A 15,613-nucleotide genomic window follows, 5' to 3' on the forward strand; every position below is an offset into this window, starting at 1 on the left:
CTCATGCGCCAAATGCTTTTTTTAAAAAGAAGAATAAGTAATATAGAAAAATACACTGTTAGCATTTTTTTTCTATTTTTTCTTTCATATGACTTCCCGTGTTAGCAGGAGTCTGTTCCACCCAAGTTTCACCCGTTTATTTCTCTTTCGCAATGAAAACTTGGGTTAAAGACAGAAAAATATTTTAAGAGCTGTATATAATTAGAACACAGCGGGACTCGAACCAGCGCCACTTGAAAATTGTCTTTTTCTTCATTTTAGTCTTTCGCTCTTTTATTTTAGCCGAATTAATTAATATTAAAAACAAAATATCCACTTAATTTATATCAAAGTTACTCACACACTAATAAAGTTATAATATTAAAGAATAGAATTAAAGACATCGTCAAAAAAAAAAAAAGTCAATTACTTTATGTAGGTATTAAAAAAATAAAATACCAAAAAGAGAGCCGCCCGAACAGGGACTTGAACCCTGGACCCTTGGATTAAAAGTCCAATGCTCTACCGACTGAGCTATCCGGGCTCATGGCAACAAGCTAAAAGTATGCCTTAAATAACAAAAATATATTAATAATATATTATTTTCAGCTTTTCTCACCCACTTTCCATCGACTCTCAAGCTATTGCATGTTGAGTGACGGCACTCAACACCGTGCTGTACCTTGTTACCAGAGCAATTAGATAAAAGCATTAAATATTTCATTCCTCAGAATGGGAATGGAACCCTCGACCGTTACTTTTTCAATTTTAAATATTTAGTTACGTAAATAACTGTAAAGCAAATAAAGTATTAACATTTTATATGTTAATAAATTATAAACGTGACAAAATACTTACAGCGGTTAATACAAGGTTATATTATGCAAAACAGGCAGTTATACATGTGTATATGTGCGTATTATCAAACATTGTTTTTATGTTACGCATCGTCCACTCATTGTGAGGTCTCTCCTGGCCTTAGTGGCAAATATCTCTGGCCTGTGTTGTGGCCTAGGAACCCAAGAGTGCGACTGTAAACACGACAGATTATGTATTTGATTCCAACTGGCCTTGTTCTGGTAACGGGGTAAAGCGTCGTTGAGTTCCGCCACGTTGCACGTAACAACCTAGTACCTAGTATATCATTTTGAATACTAATATTAAAGTACTTGTCTAATGGAACGACATTTGAACTCACACTTATTTTAAAGTAAATAGTATTTTCTTAGATTCACGCCGTATCCCGCATATAGTGGCATGTATACGTAGGCAGAGAAAAGCTAGTTTTAACTCTATTTTCTATTTCCACCCAAATATAAGAACGAAACGGAACTTAACACCGGGCTTACCTAGAAGCTTTAACAAATAATATCCATACTTAATTATAAATAAAAGCAAATAAAATATTAAAATCGTTGAAATTTAATGAGTCTTGACATTTAAATGTAATGCTAATTGCAATTACTGTTGAAGAGTAAAAGATATATATTTACGAATATCTTATGTACTTATTTCATTATTTTCATATATATACTCTGTGCATCATTCGTACACGAAAGAGAAAAGGTCATTACACAATCTCCGTTCTCCACGCTGTAAGGCCTGTTTAAGAGATATGGCGGAACATAACGCCGCCACTGCCTGACTTAACTACGACTTGAATAATTATGTTCGTGCGATAAGAGGCCACACGAGGAAATGAAATGTTTAATATGTTCTTTTGGTGGGTTCCAGCACTCAACACGCAATGACTCCAGAATTCTGCGGAAAGTGAGGAATTGTTGAATGGCGGAACTCAACACCGAACTTTGTTTTCTTATCTGAGCGAACAAATGTAACGGAAACGAAAATTGTATGTTTACAGTGAGACACTAGGACCTAGTTCGTAGTTTACTACTGACCCCACCTTTTACCGCTGTAAAAGACAATTTTTTTACATAAATATTAAACACATAAATAATTAGATTAAACAAATCTCCTCGACTTGTTTTTTGAACATGTTTGAAGTTTTGTTGACTGCTATCCCGCGTAAAGTAAAAACAACTGCACCACAAGCACGAATATCGAAAGAAGATGTAAGAAGATTCACCGTCAACTCTACAATAACCTTTGCACTTGAAAACGTTTTTTTTTCTTTCAGCTTCACGCTGCATCCCGCATGTAGCAGGCTAATTCTTGAGGCAAAATATTCTGGCTGGAAATATTCAGTGCAAAAAAATAAATAAAACAAACACCAAGCAATCCTTTCCACCGAATTAATTATATCATTTCGCACAATTTCCTCTAACGTTACGCTCGCAAGTCACACTTACAAGTCACTTGCCGAGTGCCGTGGCCGCACCATTCGTCCGCGCGCTCTCGCTGGTGGCACACGGCGACGCGACACTGTCCTCTGAAACTGTGAACCTGGAACCTCGAAGGTGTCTTCACTAATATCGGGATAATAATGTCACGCGCGTCCCTATTCAAAACCTACTTCTAGAAAATGACCAAATACAAGCTGAACAACTCCGTACGCTCCTCCTCCGAAGTGACTCTAACATCATACATGACGGGCAGCACCGACAGCGAGAGGAAGGACGACAGGTGCTACCAAATGCAGCTGGACACGAACGAAGATAACGTATCAGAAAACAAATGTCACGTTTGTCCAAATTCTTGCGAATTTCTCCAAGAGTCGGGCAAAATAGTCGCGTCGTTGGAGAAGAGGTACGATAAGTACAGTTTGAACGAGTTGAAAGTGGAAAATTTGGATCGGGATGCGTGCCTGTGTGAGAAGTATAATGGAGGATGTAAGCTGTGTCCACGGCCGAGCCTCGCGCCGACCCTCACCCTCAGCTACAACGGCAGCCACGGGAAGGACCACTGCTATACCTGCCAGGACGCTCCTTGCAGTTCACCCAGCCCAGGTTAGAAATACCATAGCTCTAGCAGCGATAATATTTATATAATTCTTTTGCATCTCTTGTTATTGTAGGAAGCAAATAATTGTGTTAACACGATAAGTTCACTTCTTTCTGCTCATTTATATTAAAAGACTAGCGTTTCCTAATAAGGAAATCGAACCTACAAATACTTTATAGTCTCACCACAGGCTCACGACAGTGCCATGTAAAATTCAATAAAACCACATAAAACACAAAAATTTTAAATAATTTCTAAAAGCCGTATATTTCAATCGTATTATAATAATTTACAATTTGAATATTCCTTACTTTATGCTAATCACCTCAATTGAATGTTGATAAGTAACCAGATAACTTACAAAATAAGTTTAAAATGAACATTCGCTAGACGTCGCGTCGTGCGCGACTCATATGTAAAATAGAGTGAACGCCGACACTTCTGTAAACATCTCTGTCATTTCAATACAAGTGAAAGTACGTTAACACTTTACGTACATATATATGTATGTATATTATATTAGTTATATATTACAAATACAGTATCCTCTTTATAGTATTTTTACATATCAAAATTGTTAAAAGAACAATAGAAGTCTTCAATATGTTATTTTTTGATTCAATATCTTTTATATTTCTACCTTCACGCTGTATCCTCCTTTCCCCACTTAACGCTTAAATTTCGGGACTTTTTGTGGACGGTAGAGTCCAGTGGCGCGCTTTATCTTGTACCAGAGCGAGGAAATGAAAATAATTAATTCCTCCTAATAGGAATCGAACCCACAACCGTCGCGTTTGCCTTATTATGAATGACTATGGATGTTCAACGGCGTACAAAACACCAGAATTTTATAAGTTTCTGTTCCTCTTTTATTCAAATATCACATCACGTTCTATCCTGCGTGTAGGCAGACAGAGGCATCCAAGCAACTCTGAGACACTGTTCTTGACTTTCCACCAGAATTAGAGACATTGCGCGGAACTCAATACTGTGCTTTATGTTCCAGGGCGAGGAAATGAAAATAATTTATTTCCCTGAGTGATTATGTTAATTTCTTTTAATCTTAACTTCTGTATTCTTCATATTTTGTATGAATGTTAATAGCATAGGAATGGAATATAACCAAATAGACTTTCGAATTTAAATATTCATAAGCATCTGCTATATTATATTAATGTATATTTATACAAGAATATAAAACAAGTTGTATTTCTTATCTTTAATTATGACACTGTCAGGTCTGAGAATTATAACTTCTCTTAACAGAGTTCCATATCTATAAAACCGAAAAAACAGCGTTTGTTTCATGGGAGTCCCCTTAAATATTTTATTCTGTTTCTTACTTTGTCACATGCCAACTTACTATCATGGTTCATGAGATACAGCCTGGTGATAGGCGGACAGACAGAATGACATCGACCTCTTAGTAATAGAGTGCCATTTCACCCTTAAGAACCGAAACCTAAAACTGGATTAATCTTATAAAATTTCTGTAAATTCCTATTATAATTTATTAAATAAATTCCTATTATAATTTATTTAATAAATTAACGAGGGTGGGTTGAGGGAACCTGATGTCTAACACACTCCGTTTCCCATGCACCGCCCAATTTTTGTGACATAGGTTATTGGGTGAAGGAACGTGACGCTGCGCTTTTTCTTAACGTTAGGTTCCCTCTGCCTACCTTGCCATATGCGGGATACTGCGTCAACCTAAGCTAAAATAATAAAGTATATTAATAATTGTAACATTTGCGCTGCATTGCTTACATACTCGTTCATACCTTGGCCATGAACGTAAAAGGCGGTACACATGCTTCAGTCGATGCGGAAGAGACATTTGTCGTATATAGAAATGTCTATTTTTTCCTTGTTTTCTTTTTCTTTTTGGTAATATGATCACTTAAAATTTATGTTTTTAATTATTTATAAAAGAAAATTGTTAAATATTATAAAGTTGTGTTTTTTATGTCTAATATTATTCTTGTCATGTAGATTATCTTCAGACATGAGGCCAACGTGATTTGCTATGAAATTGCGAAATCGATTGATTGATTTAAACGTAATGGTTCCGGGTTCGATTATAACTTGGGGCAATGTATCTATAGCTTCTATATAGGAAACTGAGTATCATAACACTTGGTTCTCTCTGTCTATCCTACTATATGAGGTACCCCTCAGTGTCTAGATAAGATTAAAAAGGTAGGTTATGACGCATTGACAAAATTAATTAGTATATCATTAAGAAATAATTTCTAGAAATCAATAAGTAAAAAGGAAAAAAAATCCTTAACAAGTAAACACAAGAAATAAATTTAATTAATGTCGTTTAATAATTTTTTTATACGATAGTAGGTGTACCTACTGTAGGTGTACTGAAGTTCTAATTCAAGTAATTCATTAACGAATTAAAATCAACTTTGGACATCACTACGAACAAAAAATATCTCGATTCTTAGAATCGAGAAACATTTTATTAAGAATATTATTAATTAAAAGATAAATCACTTTTTGCTATATTATCGCTTATTGCCAAGAAGTTATAATTTAATTTTAATCTGGTATCTTTACAATGTTAATAATAATATTCTTATATTTTTAACCGACTTCTGTAAGAAAAGGAGGTTATCGATTCGACTGTATGTTTTTTTTTTTTCATGTTTGTTACCTCAGAACTTTTAGCTGGGTGAACCGATTTTGATGATTTTTTTTTATTTGAAAGCTAGTACTACCCGTGTGGTCCCATTTTTTTGGTCAAGTTTTAACAATGGTATCTATAAGAAAATCACAATAGTCTTAAATTTGCATTCGGTATGTGCACGACAAATAGACGCACTCAATCTCGATGTCGATGTCCAATCTATTTCGGTTATTATTTTTTATTTGAAAGGATACTACACTTCAAGCATAGTTTGAAAGTTTGGTTAGGATCCAATTAGGGGATTCGGTTGAAATTGAACAAGTTCGTTTTTTTTTGGTAAAAATTATAATTGTAGTCGGTGTCAAACTAATGCTACAACACCTTTACTACAATATCTAATTACTAAGCCTGTTTGTTTTACTTGGCAACGACTTCAAAATCATAGTTACTCGACTTTGTATCCGATGTAAATGAAAAAACCGATATTACCCGTTTCCACAGGAATTTCGAGTGACTCTCTCTGTTCTCTCCTACACTCTCTAACCTACCAACACGCCAAACTTCGACTTTCTTAGTCCAGTAGTTATTAGTCCTATCCGTCTGTCAGTCACTTCGTAATGGAAGAGTTATAATAAGATCTTCAGTTTCTTTTCTCAGCTTCGGGTTTTTCTGCAATTAGTTGCGGAGTCGGATGGAGTTTTCCATAAAAATGACACTTTGCTTATTAAAAGGCGGAGCGCTTTGTAGAATTAAAGTATAACTCATGTAGACCTATGTTTTAAAAACACAACATTCCTTTAATAACACGGAGCGTTGCGTTCAAGACATCGCTTCCAAATTCCTTTGAGCGGGTAGACACTGGACTCACCCATTGTTTTTTTATGGCAATTTTGCTAAATTAATAAATAATATTATAAAATTAGTTTCAATATATCCAAAAAACTATATTTTATCTGATAATCTTCGTATAATGTATAGTTTTTTTAATGTTTGTCATTATCGTTTATTTTTTATGATCTATTCTAATGAGGCTCTCATACAATTAGCAGGCTATAAAAACAATTTGTAGATTAAATTTTTTCCTGCATAGCAGGTCCGGCATGTCCCCCAATTTTCATCCTAAGTTTTAAAACAGTTCCCTGAGGAATCGAACTCACAACCGCATACCGTCGCGTTTACAGTAACAAACTGCACCACTGCGCCACGATGACTAACAAACAAAACAAAACGATTTTTTTTATACAAAAAGATAATGAATTCTCATTAAGTACTTCACTACGTGACATATGTATAAAAAAACTACGAATTTTAAAATTCAGCGAAACTAAGATATCTGGAAGTAATTAGCGAATTTTAACTACAATAAGATAATTAAAAACACAGTAATCTTCTTATAAAGTATAAAATATATTTTATAAGAAGATTGCGATTTTATTATAATGATGTATTTTAGTAACATTATTTTAGTAATTTTTATTAAGTTCTAGAACATTTAAAACGAAATAACTCGGTTATTTAACTCCTTAACTTTATTATATAAATAGCCCACATCAAATATAAACGACATTATAAATTAATTATGCTCGTTAAATTTCTTTAATATTTCTTTGTTTTATTAAATGTTTTTTATATGTAGGTACCTACCATAGTTTTTACGTACCATTGTGCCCCAAGCGTGTGCTCTCCTCACTAAGGTATATGTCCATGCTGGCGGCCGGCGACGCGCCTGCAGCCTGTAGCTCCTCTCCCGCTGCACGGGCTGGTGGGCGGAGGCACGAGGCAAACGATCAACCGAACGACGAACATGGTTAAACTGTTTTTTTCAATAATTTGTAAATTATTGTCATAAATGTCACTGCAAATACGATTGGTCGTGGAATCGATCTTTACCTTGGGGAACTGAATTATTTTATATTCCTGTTGTCCTAGGTCAAGGTCAAGGTCCGAAGTAAAATCCCGCCACTAAGCACGCAGTGTCACAAATGTAAGCGGAGAGCGGGAAACTTAGAGAAAAATCATTTTATAATCAGTAACAAAACAAGTGACTTTAAAATATTCTCAAATAGAATTACATTTTTTAAGTATTCCCAAATAATAATAAATTATGAACTCCAAACCATCAGCAGCCTTAACCTAACGCCAAATTCAAACCGCTCTATGATTAGAAATAGCTTCAAGAAGACTTGCTTCACTATAGAAAACGTTTTTTACTTATACTACAGTAAGTATAGTAAACTATAAACACTGTGGATTGTTGTCAATTCAATTAGAAATAAAAAAAGCCCGGAAGTATGTATTTCGGAAGTAGTGCAATTTCCTGTAACATCTGCATTTGCAGTTTTCCTAATCTTTATTAGTATTATATAATTGTATAGAAGTGTCTTCGAAAGGCGAAGATTACAGGTTCAGTTCCTGCTTCGAGTAAATATTTATGAGCGTTGTTTATTGTGTTTATTGTGTATGAGGTTAAACTAACTAACGAGACCAAGTATGGTCTAGGTTGGCCTCTTAGCACGCAATATCTCGAAAATAAGGCGGAAAGTTAGGAACGGAGTGTCTTAACCCTAGGTTCCCTCTACCTGCCCTGCTATATGCGGGATAGAACGTGAAACTAAAATAACAATCACTGTGTAGTCATTGTTTTTCACAATATTAATTGCGGATACGTGCGTGAACGTGAGAAATCTTACATAACGTTTCACGTTTCTGTTTTTTTTTTAAATATAGACATAAATATTTCTGCTTCCTAATTACTGATATTAAGAAACGACCTTTTAATAAATAATTTAATTCAAATGTTAAAGTTTTCACTACCGGCTGTATCGTTTTGTATGCGACTCTGTACAATCCCACTGTAGGTGAGTAAGAAACACACGTTGAGTGCACGCGGAGCCAGCGGTAGAGAGGCACGACCGGCACTACCCTCGACAGAATAATGCATATAGAATGATCTTAAATATCACACTCGTATACAAATTGTTAATAGCACACTGTTACTTGTAATGAATCTGTACAATTTATGTAAAAAAATATTTGAATATACTTTTCAGAATAGAAGTGAGGATTTATTGAAAAAATTGTAATTATCATTTTCAATTACAAGTTAATTGAATTTTCTTTGTACAAAGATAATGATAATTCAGTTCAGATAATTTTTCATCAATATTTTATTAAGACGTTTTCACGTAAAGTTATCGCCACTAAGCCGACTTTACTTATTTAATTATTTAGTTTGATAATAATAAAGTAAATGCGTTACGTTAGTCAAGTAATGCAGTTGCAGTAACGGCGACCCTCGGCACTGTCACCAGCTCTATTTCAAGTTCAGCGTGTATTCGATATCAATGCTCGCTCCCACCACCCGCACCAGGTCAGTGGTTACCTTTCTTTTTATGGCGGTCGCACAAGTAGCCCTTTTGGGGAAATATTTATTTACCAATTAATAACTGTTTTCTAGTTTTTATATCATATATTTAAAGTTTTGAATAGGCAGAGAAGAGGACCTAGTGTCAAAACATTTCGTTATGTAATTATTTAGAAAACGTATTAAAATTTGAACGTAGCGAAATTTGAACCCGACAGAATTCCCAACAGAATATAAAATAGAATAAATCTTGCAAAAAAATCTAGGCTTATTTAGCTCGTTTCAATTTCCTGAGCTGATTGAGAGGACTAATTACCTTTTTGTGTACTAATTGACTTCAAGGCAGGCATTCGAGTGCGCCTTCCTTTTACCACTCGCTTTTTATACGTCTTTTTACTTTGGAGAGTAAAAAACAGCGTCATTTCTGCTCTAGTCAATGACCGAATATGTATTATTCGGTAACTTCGATGTTTGACAGATGCTGAGAGACAGACAGACAGACAGACAGACAGTACTATGTGTGTTGCGTGCACGAGCAGGAAATGTGGACGGCGTGATGTGGCAGAACAAGACAAAGCATGGCGTCGCGTCGAGTTCCACCACTCAACACGACACGACATAGGTCTGTATTGGGTGAAAACTAGGAAACGGTTAACAAAAACTCTATTTTAAAATTGTTATTTTCATAATCGAGATTATTATTTATACTTTGAAATGCAAATAATAAATACAATAGAAATTTACGCTAAAAACGTGACTACTCCGAGGTAAAATGAAATATAATAAAAAAAAATACTTACTTTAGTTGTATTAAAATAAAGTTCTTTCTTGTTTACTAATTATACAATGAAATATCATGGACAATATCATTTTTAGGGTTCCGTACCTAAAAACGTAAAAAATGTCATTTTTATATCTTGTAAGGGTTTATTAGCTGTCTGTCTGTCAAGACCACTTATCTCAAGATCGTGTGTAGATATTAAGCTGAAATTAATATCAAATGTCAAACACGGTCGCTTGAACCACACTCACACACGCGCAAACAAGCTTCGACTCAATCAAAAGATGCCGCATCTTTATACATAACACAGTTTGTGCTGCATTTTGTAATAAATTCGCCCACAATCAAGATTGGGATTAGAAAGGAACTAGACCTCTTCTAGCCGCAAAATAAATGAAAAATATTACAAATTTATATTTCTTATTTCAAGTCCGTCAATTTTGTCAACTTTTTAACCGACTTCTGTAAGAAAAGGAGGTTATCAATTCGACTGTATTTTTTTTTTAATTTTTTTTTTTATGTTTGTTACCTCGTAACTTTTAACTGGGTGAACCGATTTTGATATTTTTTTTTGTTTGAAAGGTATAGCTTCCCGAATGGTCCCATTTTTTTTTGGTCCATGTCTGACAATGGTATCCATGAGAAAATCACATAAGTCTTAAATTTGCATTAGGCATGTGCGCGACTAATAGCCGAATAACTCAATATCGCGCCAACCGATTTTGATGATTCTTTTTTTATTTGAAAGAATACACTTCAAGGATAATTTTGTGAAAGTTTGGTTAGGTTTCGATTATGGAATCCGGAGAAAATTGAGAAAGTTTGTTTTTTTTGGTAAACAATTGATTATACTGTAATAGTTACAAGCAAAAACTTTTTAAATTGATGTCAGAAATGAGATTCCTGATCGTTGCATTTCTTTTCAACCAATCTCAAAAAAGAGGATGTTCTCATTTTCAACCAACTTCAAAAAAGGGAGATTCCGAATTTACCCGAATACTTTTTATGTATGTTCTTGTCAATATACCAAAATGTAACTTTGCACAAAAATAATACCTAATTAAATGAAGTTTTACATAGAACAATCACAACCACTCGTTGACAACCACTACCACCACCATCACCACTCGTTCAAGAAGCATCATTTTAAGATCTACCCATCACTAAAAATCGTAAAATAAATTAATTTTTAACAAAAAGAAAAACCGACTTCTAACAACAAACTAAAAAGTGAAAAATAATTATATAAAGATTTTATAATTTTGAAGTCGGTGCAAAGTAAAACAAAACAAAAAGGCTTAGTAATTAGATTTGACACCGACTTCAAAATTATAAAATCTTTATATAATTATTTTTCACTTTTTAGTTTGTTGTTAGAAGTCGGTTTTTCTTTTTGTTAAAAATTAATTTATATAAGTTATATTCTCCGCTAAGTATAGGATAATATATTGAACAAATTGATACGGAACCATCAGTGGGCGACGCCGGCTCGCACTTGATCAGTTTTTGCGACTGATCTAAACTTATTTGTTAGGATTTAGAACAATAAAGAACGTCCCGTAATCGTCGGTAATATTTTTTATGAATCGACCTTGGCATTCTTTCAACTATCGCCGCAATTACTCGTTTCAAAGATTATTATGATTTATTTTTCCGTAGAAATTTCATTACAGAATGATTACTTAAACTGTTATTGTATTTAAAAGTGACGAACTCATTTAATACAATATATGTTGACGCATTCAAATTTAATTTTTTAACTTCACACCTTTATTTTTTAACTTGTCTTCATATAGTATAATATAGATATTTGTTTATTAGATTGCAGAACTCAACTTTATCTCGTCTATCTTCACCGCGAAAAAATCTATACAAACATAATATTCGTTTAATTTGTCGAATTCGGTGGAAAGTGGGGGACGGATATGTCTTAAAGGAAATGGAGTATCTTAACACTAATAGTTACATTAATAAAAATCACATGCTAATTTAATATTATTTTTTTGAGTTTTAATATATGAGAGAATGATGAAATAAACAGGTGATCTTTGTAATACCTCAAGAATTAGTAAAAAGTAGGAATATTTTAAAAGTAAATAAATTAATTACAATTCTTTAGAAAAAGACTTAATTGCTATCCTTAGTTTGTTATTTAATTAATTAATTTTATCCTTATTGTAGCAATAGATGAATAAATTACAGAAAAGCAAATAAGAAATGCTCTTTAATTTCTTATGTTCGTTAAAAAGCTTTAGAATTCTTAAAAATTTTGTTCATAGGGCATATGATCATAGCTTCCAATGCCGTAGTATTTCGTATATATAATCTCGCACATAATAGGATAGGCAGTGAAAACTTGGTCTCAAAACATTCCGTTCTCCACCTTCCACCAGAAAATGAAACATAGCATTTGAAGTTATTATAGAGAAACCCATGTCTAGAGCGGGGAAAAGATAATAGTAAATTTCTCTTCGTACCCCTACTGCGAGTAATCCATAAACGTGATAACCATTATACGTTCTTGGACTCCCATTCCTAAAATATTTTTATTACCTATCAAATTGCTCATTGATCATCGAATAATAGCAAATGTACATAGAACAATAGGTTATTCTGTTTGTAGATCCTAGTCCTCCAGTCAGTTCAAACCAGTCGCGGTCAGCGTCTATTACGCGCGCGCCGCCGCCTCGTGTCCTGATACGTCCGAGGATATTCTAATCTCGATGTGGCCTTATACATAGTTTTTGTGCATTTTGTTCCGTCGCTTTGCAACTTGTAGATATGATTAGGTACATTAAAGAGCATCAGTTGAATGTCAATTATTATTATAATATCTGTACTGATATTATAAAGCTGAACATTTTGTTTGGTTGTTCGGTTAATCTCAGGATGATTACTATTTTGAAGGCAATGGGCTATATTACTTTAAAGTTGTCGTTTCGATGTAGGCTCCCATTATCGATCCTCTACTTAATGTTTTAGATTTACGTATCAGATATAGAAGAGGCAGGGAGAACCTAGTATTCTAAACCTTGCAAATTTTAATTTTTAGATTATATTGAAATCATTAACGGAATTACAATATATAGCCTTCCTAAATGAACAGCTTGACGCAAAAATATTTCTAAAATTAAAAACCATTAATTACTGAGATTCACACGTTCAAACGAACATCTCTTCATCTTTATAACATCAGTGTAGATTTGTTGGTGTTTGCTTAAAACAAGGACAAAATGCAAATCTATATCTATACTAATATAATAAAGCGGAAGAGTTTGTTTGTTTGTTTGTTTGTTTGTTTGAACGCTAAGATCTCTGGATCTACTGATCCGATTTAGTTTGTTTTTGTTTTGTATGAAAGCTGCATTCTTCAGAAGTGCTATAGGCTATATAACATTACATTACACATATATACTAATATATTTTAAAATACTTTCTAATTTGACATGCAATTTATTCTGCCATGTTAATAACAACCGTCGCGTCGCTACGCGACCGTTACCGTGACATTTTGATATTCACTGATTCAAAATGACCTAGCCTACAGGCGGTATAGTATGAATATGACCGACGCGAAAATATTCTTATAGTTCAAGCAGGCGTAGCCGCGTCCGGGTCCACTAGTACAATATAAACATACGAGTCAAAGCGAAAAATTGAAAACGTGCCATTCTTCGCTCTGTTCCGGATGCTGGTCGTGGTCACCACTTCACTCACGCGGACCCCTGCAACCTGCAAGCAAGACCCCTCTTAAACAAGTCAAACTAAATCTATTTAAACGATTCTATATTCATTATAACTAAGTTTAAGTTTAAGTTGGAGTAAGAAAGAATTGAGAAGAGCAAGGTAGGCAGAGGGAACCTGGGAACCTAATGTTGGGACACTTCCTTCCCGTTAAAATCCTTTCGTTCCCCACTTTCCGCGAAATTCATCATTCAGGCATTGCGTGTTGAGTGGCGGTTACGGTGGCGGCACTCAACCCCGCGCATTGCTCGATAAATTTATATTTGCTTAATATATTTTTAAAATATCCTTAATCCTCAGCCACTGTGATGTAATGGTCGTCTTTTATTAACCTTACGTCGTCGTCGTCTTTTATTAACCTCATTGGTTCTAGAACTAATTATCCCTGTAATTGTGCTCGTAAACTAATTATTTAATTTTCCCTTGTTAAGTGATCTTGAAAAACAAAACGACCACAGCACACTTTGATAAGTGACTAATGTTACACACAGTGGTCATGGGTTCGATTCCCACTGAGGGTAATATTTATTTTTTGTAGAAAGCTTTGCACATGAATTAGTAAATAAATTCAAAAACCCACGTACATACATACGTATGTATCCTCTCATGACTCACAGACCACCCGTAACAACTATTCTAGATTTAAGAACTGTTGACCTTGTTGTATTTGTGTCTATAACTGCCTTTAGGTGTGTTGGAGTGAATAATAAAAATAAATCAACTTCACTGTTGTGTTGTTCGCGCCTAGTAGCGGAGGGAACCTAATGTTCAGATACTCCGTACCCATTTCTCTGTCCGATTTTCGTGCCAGAGCGAGGAAATTAATATAATTATTCCCCGGGCGGGAATCGAATCCACAAGCCTTTCATTTTCAATTACATGTGAGAGCACGCCAAGACGGTGTCCGAATGGTTAGTTGCGATGAATATTGAATACCAATTTAGTAATGGATTTTTTAAATTAGAAGTGGCACCTACTAAGTTTGTACTTCAATTTTTTTTTAGTTTCACGCTATATCCTTTATATCAGCAGTAGCGTAGACTAACCTAGTGTTACAACACACCGTTCTCCATTTTCGGCCGAACTCTGAAACGTTGCTTGTTGAGTGGCGGAAATCAACGACGCTGTTTGCCTCGTCACCAGAGCGAGAAAATTAAAATATTAAATATTTCATTTTTCCCTCGACCGCTGAATAACCTGTCGCGTTGGCAACCGCAAGCAGGCCTGTACTCCTGCGCGACTCGTTCTCTGCCAAAACACAGCGTGTGAAATGTCTCAGCTATATATTTATTATTTTCGTCGTACCTACCTACAGATGTTCATTGCAATGTCATAATAAACCACAATAATGTTTATTGTTTATATTTCATAACAATGCGGTAACGTATCAAGTGTAAATTTCTCATCAGAAGTTACTTTCGAATCGGGACATTTCTTTTCGAACTTTTTTTTAAGATCTCGCTGCACGTAGCACGTAATGGGCAGAGGAAATCTAGTATTAACACACTCCATTCCCATTAACACTTCTAAGAAGAATTCTGGAGGTATAACGTGTTGAGTGGCGAAACTCAACGTCAGGCTTTGCCTCGACACCAGACCGAAGAAATAAAAATATAAATTTAAATATTTAATTTCTTCGAGTGGGGATCCAACCCACAACCAGTCGATTCTGCATGCTGCTTTTTTTTCTACTAGGTAATATACAATGCTGAGCAACTAGCAAAGTAATATGAACGTAGATGTCAAGACTCTTTGCCCTTGCCTCTCCTTTCTTATGTAAATACTAGAAAGCACATTAAGTGTGCAATAGTTGCCGTAAGAAGGCATAGCTTGTATATTCATTTCAATTAGAGAACCAATTGAGGTCATGCTGGCGCAGGGGTTTTATTTCGACTCGGGGCAATGAAATATTTAATATTTTCATTTCCTGACTCTACTAACAAGGGGAAGGACAGCGTTAAGTTTCACGCAATGCCTCCACAATTTGACAAAAAATAGAGAACGCCAGTGTCTGTGATGAGAACCCAACCTTTATTAAGTGACGTCAGGCAAATCGTGACGTCACTTAATCGTGTCTACAATAGTAGATATAGATTAATTCCGTCAAGAGGAGTTGAATGAACAACTATAGTTTTGTCAGGTGTCTTTGATTTATGTCACAGCGACTATTACCTGTCACTACTACATTTCATAACAAGGA

At 34.6% G+C, this 15,613-nt stretch overlaps 1 protein-coding gene and 1 non-coding gene across 3 annotated transcripts in view; one reads left to right on the forward strand and one right to left on the reverse strand.

Annotated features, from left to right (window-relative positions):
- Positions 1 to 450: 450 nt before the first annotated feature.
- Positions 451 to 523, reverse strand: TRNAK-UUU (transfer RNA lysine (anticodon UUU)). The gene has a single exon. It is a non-coding gene; the product is annotated as a tRNA-Lys (tRNA).
- Positions 524 to 2,292: 1,769 nt separating this feature from the next.
- LOC146531716 (sodium-independent sulfate anion transporter-like) overlaps positions 2,293 to 15,613 on the forward strand; it is a 30,776-nt gene continuing 17,455 nt past the window's right edge. For both annotated transcript variants that reach the window (XM_085197848.1, XM_085197849.1), the window contains exon 1: positions 2,293 to 2,888. In XM_085197848.1, coding sequence (XP_085053974.1) covers positions 2,465 to 2,888 — 424 coding nt within the window. In that variant the 5' untranslated portion in view covers positions 2,293 to 2,464. The remainder of the gene's footprint in view (positions 2,889 to 15,613) is intronic.

Source organism: Heliconius melpomene, chromosome 15, assembly GCF_056956725.1.
Source record: "Heliconius melpomene rosina isolate 202511_hmr_F chromosome 15, ASM5695672v1, whole genome shotgun sequence".
Taxonomy (NCBI): Eukaryota; Metazoa; Arthropoda; class Insecta; order Lepidoptera; family Nymphalidae; genus Heliconius; species Heliconius melpomene.